At 29.8% G+C, this 23,541-nt stretch overlaps 1 protein-coding gene across 1 annotated transcript; it reads right to left on the reverse strand.

The window, feature by feature from the left end:
- Positions 1–240: 240 nt before the first annotated feature.
- LOC107438663 (uncharacterized) lies at positions 241–12,824 on the reverse strand. The gene is made up of 6 exons (XM_016050994.4): positions 12,638–12,824; positions 11,544–11,590; positions 9,351–9,470; positions 7,867–7,914; positions 3,628–3,684; positions 241–498 (listed from the first exon to the last, which is right to left on the reverse strand). The coding sequence occupies exons 1-6, from the start codon at positions 12,762–12,764 to the stop codon at positions 355–357; spliced, it is 543 nt and encodes a 180-aa protein (XP_015906480.1). The 5' UTR covers positions 12,765–12,824; the 3' UTR covers positions 241–354.
- Positions 12,825–23,541: the final 10,717 nt, after the last annotated feature.

Genomic DNA, 23,541 nt, shown 5'->3' on the forward strand with positions numbered 1-23,541 from the left:
ATCCCAACAGTGTTTGTAAAAAAAAAATTGGGGGGAAGGGGGTTATTTTTTAGGTAATTGCAAAACTAACACAAATTTGATTTATGAAAAGAAAATAAGCAAACTAATACTTTTGCAGAAATGTTAATTTCATTAACTAAACTCATTAATTTAAGTAAAAGCAATTTTATTTGTCTACATTTTACGATGGGAAAAAACCACGGTTACTTCATGAAGAGAACGTAAGAAAACTATTACTCATTCAAAAATAAGCGCTAATTTTATTTGCTTACATTTTTATTTAAAAGTAAAACAACACAATTTTAATTTATGAGTATAAACAAAATATCAGCATTTAAGACGTGGATATAAAGCTCATCCCATTGATGGCATTGAACCAGGCATGGAACCAGCATTGCTTTTAGCTATTTCAGCTCCTTTACCTGCTGCACCTTCAGCTTGATTAACGCTGCATACTCCATTTGATACATACTTCATCATTATCTCCTTCAGTTTTTCCTGAAATTTAAAACAACGAAAGACGTAAACACCAACCATATTTCTAATTTGATTAACTTATTGTACTTCAGTGAAGAAATTGACATGATATCGATATAGAGGGTGGCCTATATTCACCGCCCTTAATAGCATATTTAAAATCCAAATCAAGAAAGAAGTCAAAAAAGTATGCCCATTAGTGTAATATTTATGCGAAGAAATTTCAAAAATAGTATCTGAATCAGGATCTGCTTGTCAGGATCTGCTTTGTCCCTAATGATACTTAGAGTTGATTTTAATAATTGTCGTTTGCTTCCTCCCTGTTTCCTTAAGCAAGAGAATTATATTAGTTTATCCTTCCAGAATAGTTATTTTTTTAAGTGTTTCGGTTTCTTCGCCTTAAATAATGATTTTCTTTTCTTAATATGTGTACTTTCTTTATTTCATAGCTGATAAGGATTCTAAAAATACATATTAATGGCAATGATTTCGAAGTACCCTATATAAATACAATAAATATGTACAATAGATCATCACCTGGTCATTAGAAGTTACAAAGTATTGTTGAAAAAACCATTATCTTTGTATTTTTGGAATGATAGTAAGAACAATTCAGGAGACCTTACTTGATTGAAGCTTCATTCGCTTCAAAAATATACAAATTTGAATAAACGGTCGACATGTTTCAAGCACTCAGAAACAGGAGCCTAATGAATGTGTGAATGAGAAGAAGTCATTTAAAATGTAGAAGGTAAAGCTACCAACGAAGAATGGAAAAATAAGCGTGAGAAGCAGAACCAGAAAAACCACAGTAATTGATAGAGAAAAAAGATGAAAAACAGCAGTAGCCGAGAGGGGCAAATCAGGGTAAAAGGCATACATTTCCACACTCTATGGAGAGATGATTTCTAGAAGTAATGTCCTTACCAAGAGTGTCAGCCTTCATGCGAAGAAAATGAGATTCCAGAGTATCAAGATGAGCTGATGTGAATGTGGTGGAAATAATTTTTGCATGGCGGAAACTGAATTCATTTCCAAGATTCCAACAATTTGCAGCAATTGATATTTTCTTGTATTCTTCACAAGAGACAAATTTATCATGTTCCTTAAATCTAAGTTTCAAAACGAGTCTAGTTCGTCCAATGTTGCCAATGTCACACTGACAAACAATGTGGTAAGTGCACCAATGATTATCATAACTGATAGTTTCTTTAAGAGACTTTTATTTTGTTAACAGGCCTGAAAATGACTTGAAACCGAAACGGGAGAAAATATTAGGAATTTTATAACAAACGGGAGAAAAAAGCGTATAAGTAACAAGTTCTTTTTAAGGATTTGAGAAAGAGGTGCGTATGGACTGATGGTAATCGGTCATTCGGTTGTTTAAAAATTGGAGAACTCAAAAATCGAAAAAGATGTGTATAATAAGTTGCAAAAACAAGATATTATTAATACTCACTTATTTACTAAACTCCCTCAAGCCAAAAAATGTTGAAAAAAGGTTGCTGTTTTTTCTTAAAAAATGTCGTTAAAGAATTCAATCTTTTTACTAATTTGTGTTCATTTTTCACAAAAATGAAGACTGGATCACCCTCTGTTGCATGTTGTGGATTGCTGAGTTCGAACAAACCAATGAAGTGGAAAATCAGTTTTCCCCCAGAGTTATTACACTGGGAAGAAGATTGCTGGAAAATATTGTTACTGACCGAATTAAAAGTAGTTTTTTCTCAGAATCAGTTTCTATGAACATAAACCGTTTTTCCCCCTTTGATCCTAAATATTAATGTTTATCCAACAAAAATATTTATCGCAACGGAAAATTGATAAAACTAAATTTTTCAGCTCATATTCAATTCAGAAATGAAAGCATTAAAACAATACACTTTCTGGAACAATACACTTTCTTCATGGGCATAGAAATGCAATCTAATATTAAAGATGATCTGCTGCTAGTAAAAGCTTTATTAAAAAAAATTATTTTACATAGACTGTAACAAAATGAATGCTCAAAATTATAAGGAGTGATAGAACTTGTCAAAATAAAGTATTTTCCCCATGTGGTATCAAAAATCGAAAGGCAAGCTATAGGAGAAAGCCTGTTTAGTGAAAGTGAAAAATACAATTAGATACCTGCGAGTGACGTCACTGTGCGGAAATTACGTCATTTGTCGGTTCAAAAATAAATCAAATTCAAAGTGACGCCGCTCCTCGCAGGTATCCAATAAAATCTGATTTAAATCACATGTTTTGACATAATCCCTTCTCTTATTCTCAAGTTACTAAAAGAAACTTTAAAATACAGGTTCTACGAAAAATGGTACTTTAAACTGTAACGGCTTACTTTTAAATTTTCGACCCCATAATATAAATGACTTGTCCATTTTGGCCAGTTTTTACTCATTTAGAAACATGGCTATCAATTTTGTTGCATCCCTTGTGACAGGGGAAATTGAAAATTCCAAGTAAAGTAAATCAATATTCATTGAATCAAAAAATAATTAAATTGAATTAAATTAAATACGAATTGAATTAAAATAAATACGAATTGAATTAAAATAAATACTCCATTCAAGATGATTTAAGAGAAATTAGATAACGACATAACAGACAGCTTTTATGCCAGCAGGCAATATTTAAATTGGGTGCCTGAAACTCAAGAAGAAACGAAGTGATTAAGCCAAACCATTTGATTTAAATCAGATTTAATTGGATACCTCTAAGCGACGTTACGTATGTGTGTCGAACCTGATTGACTTCTGAATCAACAAATGCCAGGATTTATCAACGATGACGTCACTTACAGGTATTCAATCTAGGACTATTCTAACATCTTCCCTTTGACAATTCTAACTGGTTTCCATATCTCCGTCTTACTCCTCTTCACAAAACTCCTCTTTGCAAAGGATTGCACATTATGTTAAAGGAACGTTACATTTTTCATTCATTGTGCTTTTCAAAGCCAACTGGAGAATATTTTTTTTTGAAAAAAATTTCGTTTTCTGTAATCTTTCAATCATGGTTGTCATGACTCAGAACTTATTATTTGGTTCAGCCTCTTAAATTAGGCTCTAAAATCTATCATTTTTGATGATTTCCATACCTTTTAAAAGCAGAAAAATTTTTACAAGAAATTTACTACCAAATACTCACAACTGTTTGTTCAATTCTTTTGCAGCATATTCCTTCTGGTTCTTCATTGCATTTGTCCTGGAAGAAAATACAAATAGTTGTCAATGAAATTACAGAGTTTTTTCTTTATCTTTTTATCTTTCAAAATTTGATATCATAATTTTTACATTTTTTGTTGTTTTTTATAAAGTATATATTATACGAAACAATAGCCCAAAACGATTTTTTTTTATTCAATTTATTTTACAAGATATTAACAAATAAATTTCAAAGCTCTTTTTAATTAAAAATAACCATTCAAGGATAGAATGAATGGATTTTTAATAAAATGTATCTCATTTTAAGCGGAAATAATAGAAGTTTTTGATAAAATAATCATAATAAAGCAAACGTTTAAAAAATTTAATTTTTATTGCAAAAATGTTGTTAATGTCGTACGAAGTTCAAACAAAACCCATTTTAAAGTAAATTTTATTCTGAACAAAATGACTTTTCAAAAAAAAAAAAAAGAAATGGGATGTAATTCCATAAAAAGTTATAGCTCTTTTTGCGAAACGCTGCACCGCGGCGTGCTCCGTGATCAGCGCTGATTACCTCATGCGCTGCGTGTTTTTTCATGTTTATACTCGATTTGTAACGAGCGTTTGTTAAGGTAATTAGGAGTGCTGATCTGCGTGATAATAATTATCAAATAAGTTAAGTTTCAATTGTTATTTAACTTAGTAATATCAACTTTAATAATACTTATTGTTTTTTTTAAACTTAGAATTACATTTCTAAGAAATACATTAATTCTAAGAATTTGATTTGTATATTTATCATGAAATTTAATTATAAACTTACAGATAAAATCAAGAACTGGTGAACTATTGCTGCAACCCACTGAACAAATTAAGGCATCGAAGTGTCTACAAAAATGTTAAGCTTGTGACAAAAAAGTGGAGTTCAGTATTTTCAAATTTAATAAATCAATTCATTTGTGATTCCTGTCGCCGGACAATTTTTCAGAAAAATATAGCCGTAATAATTACTAATGAAAAAAGTAATTCTATTCGTAAATTTGCAAATAACTTAAAATATTAATTTCAAAGTGGATAATTCTAATAATTAAAAATGTTTTGTTAATTTTAAAAAATAACAAAAATATGGTATCGAATTGTTCTGATGAAGAGTGTGATTTTGACGATGAGAAGAAAGATCCAAGCGTTTGTTTTAAGAATATTGACCGTCAAGAAAATTTGAAAAAAGTAAAGCGAATTTTGCAAGAATACCATACTTATTTGGTTGAAAATTTTGGAACTCTCAAATGTAAAATATATTCTTCTAGTTCCAAGTTTGAACTCAAAAAATTATGTAAATAAATTATAAATAACTAATTATTCATAATATTATTCATCTAAAATTATGAATTATATATTTATTATTTAATATAATGTTTGTTATTTTGCGAAACTTTAGTTGAGGTTTTTAAATTCCCTCCAAATTAACTAATACAGCGCAATTGAGCGATCACCGGAGTGGAGTTGCAGAGAGCGCCGCGGTGCAGCGTTTCGTGAAAAAAGCTATAACTTTTTATGGAATTGCGATCCATTTTTTTTTTATTTTTTTTTTTTTTTTTATGAAAAGCCATTTTGTTCAGAATAAAATTTACTTTAAAATGGGTTTTGTTTGAACTTTGTACGACATTAACAACATTTTTGTTTTTCCTTTTACAACTTAATTTTGCAATAAAAATTACATTTTTAAAACATTTGTTTTATTATAATTATTTTATCAAAAACTTCAATTATTTCCGCGTAAAATGAGAAACATTTTTTTTTTAAATCCATTCATTCTATCCTTAGATTTTTATTTTTTAATTAAAAAGAGCTTTAAAATTTAATTGTTAATATCTTGTAAAATAAATTAAATAAAAAAAATCGTTTTGGGTTATTGTTTTGTATAATATATACATGACAATAACCCAAAACGATTTTTTTTATTTATTAAATATATTTTTTTTATATTTAAAAAAAAACAAAAAAAATGTAAAAATTATGATATCAAAATTTTGGGTGTTACAGCTATTAAAATTTTAACTCATATATATATATATATATATATATATATATATATATATATATATATATATATATATATATATATATATATATATATATATATATATATATATATATATATATATATATATATATATATATATATATATATATATAGTAATTAATTGAAGTGTTTACATCCCTAAACCACGTTCTTTTATAGATAATGAGAAACTGACGACACTGTAAGGGTTGCCAAATCGAAAAGTGGTCACTTATGAAAGCATCAGAAGCATGGAAGTGATGCATGATGTAAAAGAGAGTAAGGTGAGAAAACTAGAGTAACTGATGATTCATCACTTTTCGTGAAGGCATTTAAACTAAGTTTAAAGCCGTGATAGAAATTGATGCATCCAAAAGTATCATGGTTTAGTGGAGGATGGTTAACATGGTTCATTTATGGGGAGCGAACATGAAAATAAAATATCCATAAAGTTTTTGTGATGTGTAAATATTAATATGAAATTTGCACCTAACATTCCTAAAAATAATTCGAGGCAATCGTGAAGTTACAACTTATGACAACTGTGAAGCACTGTCTTAGTGAAGAAAGAATCCGATTACCTTTTGCCATTAGGCAACACTAGGCCCTATGCTTTTGCTTCATCTAATCGTATAAATTTTTAGAATAACTTTGGATTCACGTTAAATTCTTTCATGCGAGCTGATTAGACAGTGAGATGCAATCTGTTGGGTAATACTCCTACGTTTCGTGCAAAAATTTTAATGATAGTGCTGCTATCACTATTGTATTTTTGAGGCTATCGTGTCTGTTCACTTTTTACTTTGGCAACCTTTTTACAAGTAACATTATTCTTTAATTGCATTTTAAACATGAACTATTTCTTTTAGTTCTCAATATACATTTCAGTTATACTCAAAATTAAAACCAAATAAGTAAACTACGTATTTATATAATGTCTGTTTAAGGTATAAGAAACTAATCATATTAAATGAATCAGGCAGACACGTTTTTTAATGGCAGGTACGATTTTGAAAGCCTCGAGAGATGATTAGGTGTTTGCAGTTTTCGAGAGAAATGTCCTAAGAAAAATTTGTGATAAAGTTCATGTAGACTGCTTATGCTGAAAGTAAACAAATTATATAATATCTTTAAAGATTCTATTGAAGCGAAAAACTCGAAAATCTTTAAAAAAAAATTCTAACATTCTGTTTAGAATAATGGGAGATCGAAACAGCTAAAAACTGTTATCGCCAAGCCCATATGAACTAGTCAAAGAGGTAAATCTCACCTTAGATAGATTGTTTCGAAAAATGCATGGATATTCTGAAAACAAAAAAAAAAAACAAAAACAAAAAAAATAGAGAATAGTCGTCAGACAGAGAGACGACTGGGAAGATTCTGGAAAATTCGACAAACCACGATACTAGGTTTTTTTCAAGCAAGCGAGGTATATTTTTTTTTCCAAAATATTTTTAGACCTTATTTTTGTGATATAAAGCATAAGGAAGTAAGATTGACTTACGAAACAGAATAGAGTAAAGAAAATATCTTCCAACTTTTAGAATATTGAAAAATAATAAAATAAAGTACTACTTATATATACACCGAAGAGCCATTACATTATGACCACCCTGCTAATAACATGTAGGACCACCTTTAGCCCTCAAAACTGCTAGCACCCTCCGTGGCATTGATCCCACAAGGTGCTGATAGGTAGTCTGAGGTATCTGGGACCAAGCGCTCACCAACTGGTCCTGTAATTCCCTCACATTGCGAGGAGGTAGCGTGGCAACACGAATTTGGTTTTTCAAGTAGGACCACAAATGCTCTATTGGATTAAGGTCAGGTGAATTTGGGGGCCAAGACATGATTATAAAGTCACTGGAATGTTTCTCGAACAAATCCATGACGATTCGACCTTTATGACATGGTGCATTATCCTGCTGGTAAACACCATCCCCCGCAGGAAAAACTGTTGCCATGAATGGATGAACCTGGTCTGCAACTATGTTCAAGTAGCTTACAGACGTCAGGGATTGTTCTATGAGGATTATGAGTTCTAATGTGCCCCATGAAAACATTGTTCCTGGGCGAGAAACCATGAAAACCTGGGCGAGCCTATTGTTATAGATGGAGGGTGGTCATAATGTAATGGCTCTTCGGTGTATATATATATATATCAAAAAAATTACTTACTGCCCAAAATTCCCCCATTGCTCCACACCATTGATCAAATATTTTTCTCTAGAAAAAACCAAGTTGCAAAAATTTTAAAAACAATGAATTAAAAAGATAAATAGTTAAATTTTATTGTTTCAATTTAAAAAGCTATGTTACATAAAACACTAATACATATGTGTATTGTCATAGAACTGATGGCATTAATCTTCTCGAGTTGGAAAAGAAACGTTTAATGAAACTGAGATTTGGGTTTGGAAGAAATGGAAGTTTATAAACGAGCAGTTAATCTGAAAAAGTTAACTACTCCATATTTTTGTTCTAATTATGCTTATTAATTTACACATGTAATATAATAATTTGAAACTATATAATATTTTCCATAGGGCTTAATAGTTTACATTGAAAAGGATATATTTCATCAACGAAGATATAGGCTGAAAAACTGCATTGATTCAACCTATTTTTTTGTCTTTATCCTGGTATGCTACCTCCATTTATTACCTACTTTGATACAAGTTTTTTTTTTTTTCATTTTTGCCGTTTTTTCTGGTTGTTACACATTTTACCGTTTTATGTCAGAATTTGATACTTTTGGTTGGTACTCATATTATACAGGTTCAGGGAAAAACAAAGTACTTAAACATTATTGAAGCAAGCTTGGATGCAGAAAATTGGATGCTTGAGGCAAGAAAATGATGCAGAAAATGTGGTACTCATACTCTGACATAAAAGTAAATCCCATCACTTGAATCACTTACAGCTTATAACTAGCACTTGATTATATTTTATTGGTTAAACTAATTGCACATTAGTTAAAATAATTTCAAATACAAAGTGTCTTTTTTTCTGATCTAACATAAACGCTATAAAACAGTGAGAAATTTTTGCTAAATATTTCTTTTTGAAGAAAATCTACTTAGGAGATTTTAAAGTTGCTTTATTTTCCCAATGGTAAAATTTTTTCAATAACAATTAAATGTGATTCATTATTGTTATTTTTTTTTATTTTTATGAATTTAGTTATCAAAGTATATACATCTTATGCTCTCAGAAAAATACGGTCAACGTTGAAGCATAATATCGGTACCTGGACCCACAAAGCAGTGCAAATTTGCTGTAACTTGAAGTTGTGATAGTGAACAATGTTTCCGTTCCATTTAGACCATATTATCGTGAAATAAAGGTAAAGAACTACAATAATATGGTTCAAGTTAACTATACATTAAGTATGATCTGAATTTTATACGTGTTATGATTCATGCTTCAAAGTGCTTTCAGAATGTACTGTACGCAGTAACTTATAGGCTCATCCTGTTATAAAACCTACAATGTAACTCGTCAGCACTATATTGTGAAAGATATATAAGGAATCAAATCTGATTAATTTTCGCTAAGAAAGATATAAATCTGTCGCAGTAAAATCTTCGTAAAAATCGTGCTTCTGAGTACAACATAAGAATTGTGAATATGGGCGACAAGATAATCATAAACATAGTAACCTTTTTCTCTGGAGCGTAGGCGCATTTAATTTCTGGGTATTTTTTCCAAAACTCTTCAGTGTCCTCAGCGTCATCTATTTCAGTATAATCTCTGAACCATTTCCATGCATTTACAAGTAACTGAAAAATTTTTTAAAGAAATTAAGAATCAGTAAATTAATGACAAGTGAACAAACAAGCAATATCGGTAAAATCAACATATCCACAGTACTGAAAATCTTATGTATATTAATATTTCTGTTTCCAAAAGCCGGGTTCCAGTTAAGGTAGCCTAAATTTTGTATTATCTAATCCCCTATTCTATGCTCCTATTTCAAATGTCATACAGGATTTTGCCTACTGTATTTTTCCAACCAACTATACTGCAAGATATAAGAAATTCCATGATGAGAACCCTTTTAATATGTATTATAAGAATCTGTATGAAGAAAAGTTTAAAAAAATATTTACATTATTTACTAACGTATTCTTTTCATACTCTTTGGAATGAAGCAGTGGTGGCTGAGGGGATAGAGCACTTGTCTCCCAATGATGTGCCTCAGGTTCGGATCCCAGTGATGGCTGGACGATACGAATTCCCCACCTAGCTCGCAATGACCACAGTGCTGACGTAAAGTACCCTCAGTGATAGACAGATCATAGGTCAGAGTTCCCTTGCCGTCAGGCTTACCGTCGAAAGTTTGCGTAGTTTTTCTAACCATGTAACGCAAATGCTGATTATTTTCATCAAAAAATCCTCCACAAAGGCACATTTCTCCCAATTCTTGATTCAGTAGTTCCCTTGTTTTCTGGATTGGGTTCAAAATTACAAGGCAACGGAGTTGAACATTGGTAGTCGCAAACTCAAAACTGGGTCGGCTATTCAACGACGGTTATGAAATAAAATATCAAGTCTCAAGCTGATTTCGACAGTCCCAACTACACTTGGCAAAACAGAACTTGAGTCCTGTCTCAAATCCGTAGAAGCTCATTCATAATCATTCTTTAGTACTATAATTTGGATCTTTCTCTTGATATTTTTTTCGTCAAAAACAGAATAAGTGTAAAAAAAAGACATCTTTCCAGTTATAATAATTCTTAAATCATGCCCAAACCAACTCCATCTTTGCTTCAAATTTTATAATTCAATTTAATGGATTTTCAAAGAAGTTTAAAGTTTTATATTGGATATTCTGTTGGTTCAAAAAATCCTAAATACGTATTTTACACACTTATTTCAAGAAGACTCACGCATTCTCATTACAAATCACAAATAAATACTCAAAAGAGAATAATTGGCTTTCAATCTATAATCAATCATCGACCAAGAGAATGAGAAATTATTATACTGTTTTACTCAAGCTAGAATTAGTCTGTTCTTAAGGAACCGCTGCTCAATTTTGTTCCTTCATAAATAAGTTGAATACTATATATTTTAATCAGTCCGGATTGATTTTATTGATCCTCATATTGATTTTAAAAATCTAAAAAAAGTTATAATACAAAAAAGTCCAAAAAATTTTGTGTAATCAAAAATCATCAAATGAAAGCACATGAACAGAATTACTAAAATCATGACTTTTTCTAATTGATAAATTAAATTAAAACAAATTGCCCGTTTTGGCGATGATAAAGAGGGAAACCAAAAAGCCATTTTACCTTCTTTTAACTTCTATAGATCCAAGCTTTAAATAAGTTTTTGAACATTGAAGGATATTTACATAGTGTACTTTTTTTCTCGTTTTGGTCATGTAACGAAATACAACTGGACTCAAATAATAAAATATTTATGTGCAATAGAACTGTCCAAAAAGTTATTGGAATCATTTTTTTGCATTCCTTATAATTTTTCATTATAATTGATAACTCTGACCAAGTGGTTAAAATCAATTATCCTTTTACAAAGACAATCGCATGCAAAACATGCCATAAAAGTATGATTATTCAGGTTTCTAAGATTTTATTTTTCATATTAGTCAGTAAGTCAACAAATCTCAAAATCTACTCTTAGATTAATCAAATTATTTCTTTTGCGATGTATTTGCATTAATTCATTAAAATTTTGATTTTAACTTTTTTTTCATTTATTACCGATTTTCATAAATCTTATGAAAATTTTGCTAACTCATTTGCTTCAATGTATATGAACCGAAATATTAAAATTGAATAATGCTTTCTATACCTAAAGCTAACAATGCGATAATTACAACTTACCTCATCGCAGGTTTCAAATATTAGACTTCTAAATTCCAATGGTTTTCCTATAGAAAAAAAAATATTCAAAAATTATGTAAAAGCTTAGTAAATTTAACCTATTTTATAATACTTAACCAATCATAAATAAAATTGATAAGCAAAGTGCTTACTATCTTTTCTTCCTTGAACTAATAATATTGCTTTATCTTGGTAGTTCATTCTCAAAACAATTAATAAAAAATTCTCTCTTAACTAAAGCTATGCGAACAATTATATGCATTACGCTTTTTTTAAGTTATGCTTAAAAAAAGTTAGTATTTAATATAATGAGGCAAAGCCAATAATTCATAACAAAATATACGCCATCAATGAAAAATAAGGAAGAGAAATAGCAATGAATGATATAATATATATATATATATATATATATATATATATATATATATATATATATATATATATATATATATATATATATATATATATAAGAGATTATATCTTTTCTTAGTTTTGTTTTCCAAATTTTAATTAATTTTTTTTTAAGGTATTAAAAATTATGATCTTTTAAATTCTTTTAAAATATTATTGCTAATAATTTTTTCTCTTGTCATTATTTTGTATTTTTTCCCATATTTTCTCAATTTTTTAGCTCATATTATGAGTTCTATATGCTTGCAGCTTATGCACAGTTAATAAAACTTATTAATTTTTTTCGTTTTTCTCTTTGTTTTTTGTGCTATATATATATATATATATATATATATATATATATATATATATATATATATATATATATATATATATATATATATATATATATATATATATATATATATATATATATATATATATATATATATATATATATATATATATATATATATATATATATATATATATATATATATCGTTATGTTTTCTTCGTTATGTTCCGGACGAAATCGAGTAATCATCCGAAAAACATTTTAAGTACTCAAATTTCCCCCACACTTTCATTAATACTTTTATCTTACTTAGATCATTTTACTCCATATCTATGACTATAATATACAGTAATATATAATATTATTTCTTTTTAACTTTAAAAACCGACTCTGTTATTGGATACTTACTAACATCGCACAATATTGCATAATAGCAATTGAAAAATCCAGTTTCGTCCATTCCTTCGAGGCCTTCAATGGCATTACAAGATGAAGAAAACAGCACAACGAACAAAAACGGTAGTAATAACTTCATGCTGAATGTCCAAAAAAAGGCGTTTTTTTTAAATACCTCTGTTACTAACGATATTTTGAAATATATATATAGTTAGCAAAACGAGGAAAAATTGCTTTTAATAGATAAGCTTGTTTTTGAAATCGACAGCACAAGGAAAACATACCATTGTGAATGTCTATGTGAGCGTGATCAATAATTGTTTGCGTAAAGAATTTTATTTTAGTTTCATTGTTATTTAATATCGAATGTAAAAGCTTAACATCTTACATTGAATTACCACAAAGGATTTTTATGTGCATTCAGTATGATAGAATATGATCTAACAATGCTCGATGAAATATGAACAATGATTGCCTGGAACAAATGCTCTAATTAAGATTTTATAGGTTTTATATTTAGCTTTTCAATCTATCATAAAGTACAAAAAATTACACGTTAGTGCATAAAAAGTCTAAATATAAACATACATTAATTATTCATATTAAAATACAAAACGATGCAATAATACAATATTGGACAGCAGAGTTTGTTTTGTAATTTTAATCCATCAATTCATAACCATTTATTTCAGAAATTAATTACCTTTTGTAATAATTGCATCTAGCATCATAATTAATATTTGTTTTACCGTTTTAAGCACTTCGATCGGGTACTTGTTACTCAAGAAGAAGAAGAAGGTCACTGATACGCAGACACCTGACCTATGACCTTAGCTCCAGCTGATTGTTTATAAAGCCAGCTGATTGATTTACGCTATCGTGCTGATATTCTGGATATTGCTGTCTAAGGTCAAGTTAAGTTTCCTCACACAAATTAGAATCTTAATTAACTTGAAGTTAATTAAGTACAACGTCGTATCGCATATCAAATTTGTTGAAATATAACTCCTTCTTGACAACGCTATTATGTAATCTAGACTTATTATTTGTTTATCTATTTTACTGCAACCATGATTCTTTTTGTTCTGTGTACCTAGCCACTTCGTTGCATAATTAATTTGTTTATGTTCTACATGACTTCATGCCTGTCTTTGTGTTGAGTAAGAGAAGTCCAAATCTTTCTTTGTGAAAAAATATAGAATGTGTCACTTAAGAGAATTCATATTTGACGGGGCTAGAATGATAAGAGCAGTTAGTAACAAAAGCAAATGCCACGTTTCAACAGCCTATCAGGATCAATACACACGCTGACGTCACTTACAGGCATCCAATTGAACAGAAAAATTATATGATATGATGACATCAATTAACAAAAATCACCTGATTAAAATAAGAAGAGGCAGATATCTCTGGATGTCATCTAAGAACTATAACGGTATTTACCAGTAAATTATTTATTTACGGTAACAGTATATATGTTTATAATTTCTTTTTATTCAAATTTTGTGTTTAATTGTTAATCAAAATTAAAGGCTTCATTATTATAGTTTAAAATTTTTAATATTTTGTCCCCGCATGAAACTACCTTATGCGAAATTTTATGATAAATACATTTCGTTATCACTTCCCGTTTATCAAACGGTAAATAAGTTAGATTTGCTTTCTATTAAGTTGTATTCACTTTTATAGTAAACTGTGTATAGTCAACGAGTATAATTAAAATAATGAATACAAAATATCTACTCCAAAATAATACTTAGAATTAACTTTTTAAACAATTATTATGTAATCTCTTCATCGAAAAGTATATAACTAGTTTTTATAAAATAAAAAAAGTTTAATAATAAAAAGAAGTTTGTGAAGAAAACGTTCAAAATATATTCGATAGTATGGGCAGTAATTTAGTTTTCTACCAACCGAGGATTTGATTGCATTTTTAGAGCCAACTTCACACTTAACCCCATTTCTCGTTAAATATTTTGACAGCAGATATAGCAAAAACTCCCTTGAGAAAATGTTCGATTGATTCCACGCAGAGGCTTTTGGTTGATGCTTATTTTAATCTTTTTTTTAACATATATGCTTATATATTTTAATCTTTTATTAACGAAAAGGTAACAATAATGTTCGAGGAAGAAGATAAAATATACAACGTAGAGAAGGGGTACAGAGACTATAACAATGCCAAAACTGGTTTGTAAAATTTTGATCTGACAATTTTAATGTTGAAGATTCACCATACTCTGGAAGGCCAGTTGAAGCTGATAAAGACACAATAATAGCATTAATTAACGTGAACTTGCGAATAACAACTCATGAGATTAAATTTATTTAATTTGATTGTTCATGATGATTTGAAACGCCTAGGTTTAATCTCAAAGCACGAAATAAGAATTCTTAATGTTCTGACGGAAAGAAAGTTGTGACGTCACGTTGGGGCTGAGATTTGATTCTCAAACGTCAAGAAAATAATCCAGTTTCAAAACAAATCATCATTGGGGGGGGGGGGGCAAGAACTGAGTTGCCTTTATTTGTTCGTCGAGCCGCGATGCCTCAGGGGATAGAGCGGTCGCCTTCCAATGAAGTAAAAAAGGTTCGAATCCTAGCGATGCCAAATTCTGCATCCGGCTAGCATCAACTGCAATGCTGACGTGAAATAAGCTCAGTGGTAGACGGATCCTAGGTGTTAGAGTCCCCTTGCCGTCAGGCTAACCATATGAGCTTTCTCGTGGTCTTCCTTTCCATGTAACGCAAATGCAGGTTAGTTCCGTCAAAACGCCCTCCACAAAGACAGATTTCTCCCGAAACTTGATCCAGGAGTTCCATTGTCTTCTGGATTGGGTTCAAAATTACGAGGCTACATAGTTAAACATTAGTAGTCGAAAACCCAAAAAATTGGGTCGTTTTCAATGACGGTTGTAAAATAAAATATTTGCTCTAGTCTCTACAAAGAAAAAGAATTTCCACTCTCATACAAAGCGGAGGAGTCATTTTATTTGCAGAGGATGAAAGTTTCCCAAACCGTTGCCAGTAGCCCATTGTGCAGCTCTAGTGCAGCCTAAATAAAGTACCTACCTACATGATGTACTTAATAGTAAAATCTTAATAGTTGTATGCATATGGCTTCACTAATAGGACGTATAATTAGTGCATGCCATATTCTAAATTATAAAAATAGGCACAAAAATATCTTAATAAATTATCATCTTCCACATTAACACACAGTTAGATCATAGTCTTAATTAATGAATATCTCTTTTTTTCCAACAAATTCATATTTTTTTATATTTGAAGTAAAAAACTGCCACAATAGAAATATTGTGATCCGAATAGCATGATCAGATAAGTGCTAGGCGTTATTCTTAGTTAATTCTATCTCATCATATAATAGAAGCTATTAAAGAAAATTCTAAAAAATGCACAAAAATATAAAAATCTTTTATTTTGGAAAAAGATTTCAATAAAAGACATTTTTATTTGATTTAATTATGATCAAATAAATATGAGCATTTCGGTACATAAATTTATACATTATTTTAAAATGTGTTAATTGAAAATTAAAATATCTAAAATATTGAAATTCACTGATAGCATCTCAGCAACAAAATTTCAAAATGGCATATTTTTGCATAGAATTGCGTACACAATAAACATATCCGCAGAAGTTAATATTAAAAATATTTGATCACTATTAAATAGAATGAGAAAATAATGCTAAAAAGAATTAAAAAAGGAAATTTTGAAATAAATTAATTTCAAAAAAAAAAAAATTTCTAATTCCTTGCAAAAAATTTTTTTGATTCACTGAGTTAAGAAATCGGACTCTTAAATCTAAGAAATCGGACACAAAAACGTTTTTTCTTTGAATAAACATTCCTTTTTTTCTATGGATTCAGATTATTGAACCTCGAAGTGTAAAAATATTGGCAATCTGAAAAATACACCGAAGAGCCATTACATTATGACAACCCTGCTAATAACATGTAGGACCACCTTTAGCCCTCAAAACTGCACCACTGCAAAACTGCATCCGCCGTGGCATTGATTCCACAAGATGCTGATTGGTAGTCTGTGGGATCTAGTACCAAGCGCTCACCAACTGGTCCTGAAATTCCCTGAAATTGCGAGGAGGTAGCGTGGCAGCATGAATTTGGTTTTCCAAGTAGTACCACAAATGCTCTATTGGATTCAGGTCAAGTGAATTTGGGGGCAAAGACCTGACTTGAAAATCACTGGAATGTTTCTCGACTATTCGACCCTTATGACATGGTGCATTATCCTGTTGGTAAACACCATTCCCTGCAGGAAAAACTGTTGCCATGAATGGGTGAACCTGGTCTGCAACTATGTTCAAGTAGCTTACAGACGCCAGGGATTGTTCTATGAGGATTATGGGTCCTAATGTGCCCCATGAAAACATTGTTCCTGGGCGAGAAACCATGAAAACCTGGGCGAGCCCATTGTTATAGATGAGGGGTGGTCATAATGTAATGGCTCTTCGGTGCATACTCCCAATAGTTTGGTTTGGAGAAGGTCGAAAGTTTGGTGCCGGCATCCAGGCTGTCAGTACTTTTTACCGTAAAATTGATTTTTACCGGAACATATTACGAAACAAAAAAAAACTGATATACCGTAATTTTTATAGTAATAATTACCGTAACATCACTGAGTCGAATCACTCTAATTAAATAAATATTACTGTCAAAATTCCGGTGTAATATTTTACGGTAAATATGGATTTAACAATAAAAGGATTTTACGGATGACGCATCTAAAGTGTTGGTACTTTATATTGTAATTTGATAATGAATTTTTTACAGTGTAGCTTTTTTACAATGCATAATATTTCGAAATAAACTGTAAATTTTGTTCTGGGAATAATTAATTTAGATAATTAATGAAGCATAGATTAATTTTCATTCAATTCTCATATATTTGCTTATTATCTAGATTTTGTGTATTCCATACTTCCCCGATCGATTATTCAGCTTTGCTACTTCGTTTGAGTTTTAAGCAACAATTTTATTCACCATCTGCAACATATCACGCGATTTTAGAGAGCAAAAATATAATTCAATGCATACCAAAATAAATATTATATTATAACGTATTACTTTTATAAACTCCTATTCATTAAACAAACGTGTAAAACGGATTTACTTCCTTATTAGTTTTTCCATTGTAAATTACTGAATATCTATCAAAATAATTTCTTTCATCTGTCCTCATAACTTATTATTTTATGTACAGCAACTGAGGAAGTCAGCATTTATTGATATCATGTGTGTAAATACTATGTCAAGTCACACGAAAGAAGAACTTTCTAAGTCCATATCAAAAGCGTAGCATTGCAGACAGACAACATTGCAATAATTTATTAGTCTGAAAAAATTAGCAATAATTTTTTAAGTATTTAGAAATAAATTATTTAAGCTTAAACTGCACTTCAGGTTTAATTAAATGCTTACTGAATACGCTTTTCCCGTTGGGTAAAAAAAACACAAATAATCAATTATTCGGTATTAGTTTCTTGCCTTTTTCAGTAACCATCTATGAATGGATTAAAAAAACACATCTTTAGAAATTCATCTAATAAAAAGGAATATTAACTATATTACTTGACCAGACAATAGTGCTTAATAATGGACATTACCTAAAAAAATTTGGTAGGAGTTTTTTCTTTTTTTTTTCTTTGCACATTTATGTTTCTTGGGGTGTTAAACATGAATCCGCATTTTATAAACTTTTTTACCGGGAAATATGTTTTTTTCATAAAAGCGTAACAAAAAAATTTGCCTTGTAACTTTTGTTTAAGATAATTATGTACAAAAACTGGATATTTCTCGGTAAAAAAAACTTTGGTCTCTTCATATGGGTTCGTGTTCAGCTCTCCAAAAAAAAATCATAAATGAACAAAAAACTTTCGCCAATTTTTCATGTTGAAATCTTATACTGCCAGAACTATGCTTGCCATTACCAAGGATAAAAAATTATTAAAGTTCGTGCAATAAACTCCCACAGAAACTCATTTTTTATTAAATAAAGAGTTTCTGTGGGAGAGAGGTAACTATCTATGTTATAGAGCTGTTATAGAGTTGTGCTTCTGTTATAGAGCTGTGTACTTGCAATCATCATTAACGCTATATTTTAAATATTTAAAAAGAAAAAGCTTTTACAGCTTAAATTTAAGCAAAGCTTAATGCTTATACTACATGAAAAATTCCTTTTTTACTTGTCTCTCTCATACGAACAAATGGTACGACTGAGATAGGGGATAAAAAGACCCTTTTTGCACTGGCAATACGAGTTTCAGGATATTATAACGCGCTCGAAGCCAAGTACGACTGAGATAGAGGATAAAATGACACTTTTGCACGAGCAATATGAGTTTCAGGATACCATAACGTGCTCGAAGAAGCCAAGTATGACTGAGATAGGGGATAAAGTGACCCTTTTACACTGGCAATACGAGTTTCAGGATATTATAACGCGCTCGAAGCCATGTACGAGTGAGATAGGGGATAAAATGACCCTTTTGCACTAGCAATATGAGTTTCAGGATACTATAACGCGCTCGAAGAAGCCAAATATGACTGAGATAGGGGATAAAATTACCCTTTCACACTGGCAATACGAGTTTCAGGATATTATAACGCGCTCGAAGAAGCCAAGTATGACTGAGATAGGGGATTAAATGACCCTTTTGCACTAGCAATATGAGTTTCAGGATACTATAACGCGCTCGAAGAAGCCAAGTATGACTGAGATAGGGGATAAAATGACCCTTTTGCACTGGCAATATGAGTTTCAGGATACTATAACGGGCTCGAAGAAGCCAAGTATGACTGAGATAGGGGATTAAATGACCCTTTTGCACTAGCAATATGAGTTTCAGGATACTATAACGCGCTCGAAGAAGCCAAGTATGACTGAGATAGGGGATAAAATGACCCTTTTGCACTGGCAATATGACTTTCAGGATACTATAACGGGCTCGAACAAGCCAAGTATGACTGAGATAGGGGATAAAATTACCCTTTTGCACTAGCAATATGAGTTTCAGGATACTATAACGCGCTCTAAGAAGCCAAGTATGACTGAGATAGGGGATAAAATGACCCTTTTGCACTGGCAATATGAGTTTCAGGATACTATAACGGGCTCGAAGAAGCCAAGTATGACTGAGATAGGGGATAAAATTACCCTTTTGCACTAGCAATATGAGTTTCAGGATACTATAACGCGCTCTAAGAAGCCAAGTATGACTGAGATAGGGGATAAAATGACCCTTTTGCACTGGCAATATGAGTTTCGGGATACTATAACGGGCTCGAAGAAGCCATGCACGACTGAGATAGCGGATAAAATTACCCTTTTGCACTGGCAATACGGGTTTGCTCGTATTGCACTGGCAATACGAGTTTCATGATACTAGCACAAATTGTTTAGTAGTCACAAAGGAGACTCATGCACTCTTTTTTTCATTATTATACACTAGTTCGAATACTCATTCTTCATACGGGTTGCAAAAAAAAATTAATATTTGATGAATCAGCGTTAATTAACACTACGTGATGATGCACAAAAATAATAGACATATATTGAGGCAGTTAGAAACTTTTAATATGATTTAAATTTGCTATATTATTCATAATTTTACATAACAAGGACTAAAAACACGTATTAAGAAGTTCAATTCACAGGGAAAAAAAGTATATTAATTATACTCAGAGTCAAAATATACCGCAACCAAGAAATTTTCCCGATATATCGGCACTTTACAGAGTAACTTATTATCTTCTTATTTTAATTACCGAATGATGACTTTGCATGGCAAAAGTGTAGAGAAAATAGGGCTGCATACTTTATTTATTATCTTTTTATCTATTATGCCATTTATGATTTTACGTGGCAAAAGTGTTGAGAAAGTATTTCTGAATATTTTATCTTTTTATTCATCATGCCCTTTACGACTTTAGTGCCATTTACGACAAAAATGTAGAGAAAATATATCTATAATATTTTTATTTATTATGCCATTTATGACTTTACATGGCAAAAGTGTAGAGAAAATATGACTGCATACTTTATATACAACATTTTTATTTATTATGCCATTTATGACTTTACATGGCAAAAGTGTAGAGAAAATATGGCTGCATACTTTCTATTATCTTTTCATCTATTATGCCATTCATGATTTTACATGGCAAAAGTGTAGAGAAAAAATTTCTGAATACTTTACCTTTTTATTTATTATGCTATTTACGACATAAGTGCCATTTACGACAAAAATGTAGAGAAAATATATCTATTATATTTTTATTTATTATGCCATTTATGACTTTACATGGCAAAAATGTAGAGAAAATATGACTGCATACTTTATATACAACATTTTTATTTATTATGCCATTTATGACTTTACATGGCAAAAATATGGCTGGAACTTTACTTATTATTTTCTTATTCATCATGCCATTCATGACTTTACATGGCAAAAGTATAGCAAAAATATGGCTGCATACTTTATCTTTTTATTTATTATGCCCTTTACGACTTAAGTGTTTTATGGCGTTATGACATTTATTGGCGTTTTCTCAAAACAGTGTTTCTCGTACTCGGTGGCAAAATAATTCTAAATTTTAACCAATTCACTTGAAAATTTTCCAGCGTGCAGGATTTTCCGTAAGCACCACCTTTTTGTGAACTTTTAGAACCGTTTTTAATAATCTAATTTATGCAAAGTTTATGCAATAGGAGATGAAAAATTATGCAAGATATTCCCAAAATTCACCTGACAAAATTCAGAGTGGGGATTAAAGGCATCAAGTAACTGAAAATTTATCCACTCTTTAAATGAAGGTAGAATATTACACTGCAATGATCCAATGAATGGATATTAAGATTAGGTTACCTGGTCACAATCCGATCTCTCTCTCTCTCCCTCTCGATAAAATATAAGAAAAATAAATAAGACAAATAAGTAATACAGGTACCTTTACATTTGGGATTCAAAAATATTTTACTGGAAAACAATACCTTTATCATTAAACCCTTATAATTTTATGACGATGACAACCAAAAAACATGGAAACTAATATGTAATACATAATTAATGGAAATTAATATGTAATACTCTTAATATGTAATACATAAATATGCGTACATAAGTTTAAAATGAATGTAGTTTCGAGTGACCAAAAAGTGATCAAAAGTCTTTGAATGAAAATTTGGAACATTATTGAATTATATACTATGAAATTTCGTTACCATACAATGAAAAAATTGTTTCCTTATATTTTAAAGAGTGTAAGGTGGTTTTTTATTTCAATTTCTTATTTATTTATTTTATTTATTTTATTTATTTTATTTATTTTATTTATTTTATTTATTTTATTTATTTTATTTATTTATTTATTTATTTATTTTATGTTAGAGACGGAAAATTTTTAATGCTTTACTCTTTTTCGTTCTTAAAGAGTATCGCGCTTAAAAAAGGACAAAGCACAGATTCTTAAAGGTGTCTATAATCAAAAATATTTTTCTTTTTGAAACATAGTATCACCTTACCCTAAACTTGGAATCTGGAGAACTTCTTAATTTAATTTTTTTTTCTTTCAAAAGTAATTATTTTATTTTAATAAAAATTTCAAATGAAAAACTTTTTAATTTCTAAAATTTAGACTTTGAAGTTTGAGCTTTGAGTTATAAAGTTGTTATGAAAATTAGGCTCATCTTATGAGATAAGCCTAAAAAATGTTCATAATAAATGTTTATTTATTAATGATATGGGATAGCCTTTCACAAAAAGTAGCGCTGGACCAAAAATAATGAAATAAATGATAATTTTAAAAGTTCGAATGTTAGATTGAATACTATTTAATGTTATATTATATTAGCTCTAATATTAGAAGATAGGAATCAGATGTCTAGCGTTTGCTAGCAAGGCAGTATTATATTGTATCTTTCTAATGTTAGATAATATCATTTTACTACTTGGTTATTTTGAAATTTCGCATTTAACTTTCCATATTTTAAAACTGTATTTTAAAAAATAAAAAATAAAAAATTTAAAAATTTTTTTAAAAAAAATAATAATAATAATAATAATAATTCTTTTTTTAAAGATAACTTTTGCATGGATTATAAGTAGGACCGTACAAATTAACAAGTTGTCTAAAACTATTTTAAACTCAGATCTTAAAATATCTCTTAAATTAATGATGCTTGCTTGTCGCTGTTAGAGTCAATACTTATACGTTTCGGTTTTTTTCGCCTTCGGTAGTGCTTAATAAAATCAGTCTGGGCAAAGATTTCAAAACTTTAAGAAAACTGTTTAAAACTTCAAATTGAGTCATTCATGCCTTCAGAATCCGCATTATTTATTCTTTGTAAAAAACAAAAAGTACAGATACTTAATAGTGTTTATAATCACTATTTTTTGATAGATGGCAGCACCATACTCTAAACTTCATTTCTGGTGAAAATTTTTTGATTTAATTTATTTTTTCTTTTCTTTCTTTTTTTAAATAAATTATTTATTTTAACAATAAAAATTTTATAATTTTTAAAACTTAGAATTAAAAACTTAGAATTTTTAAAACTTGAGCTTTGAGTAAAAAAGTTATTGTGAAAATTATGCTCATCTTGAATTGAAATTTAACAATTAACTTTCCATAATTTAAAAATATTTCTTTAAAAAAAATCACAATTATTTTTGAAAATAACTTTTTGCCAGGATTATTAGCAGGACCATAGCTAACAATAGATTTGTGAGGGGGCAAAATGCAAAATTTCTTGACTCAAATTAGCTTTAAACTCAACTAATGGTCAATTTAAAAAATTTCTCAGAATTTTTATTGTTTCATATTTAATAAAATAGTATTTTTTTATTATTTATTTTTAAGGATATA

The sequence above is a fragment of the Parasteatoda tepidariorum genome, chromosome 8 (genome assembly GCF_982258835.1).
Source record: "Parasteatoda tepidariorum strain Cologne lab strain chromosome 8, Ptep-v5.0, whole genome shotgun sequence".
In the NCBI taxonomy this organism is placed as follows: domain Eukaryota; kingdom Metazoa; phylum Arthropoda; class Arachnida; order Araneae; family Theridiidae; genus Parasteatoda; species Parasteatoda tepidariorum.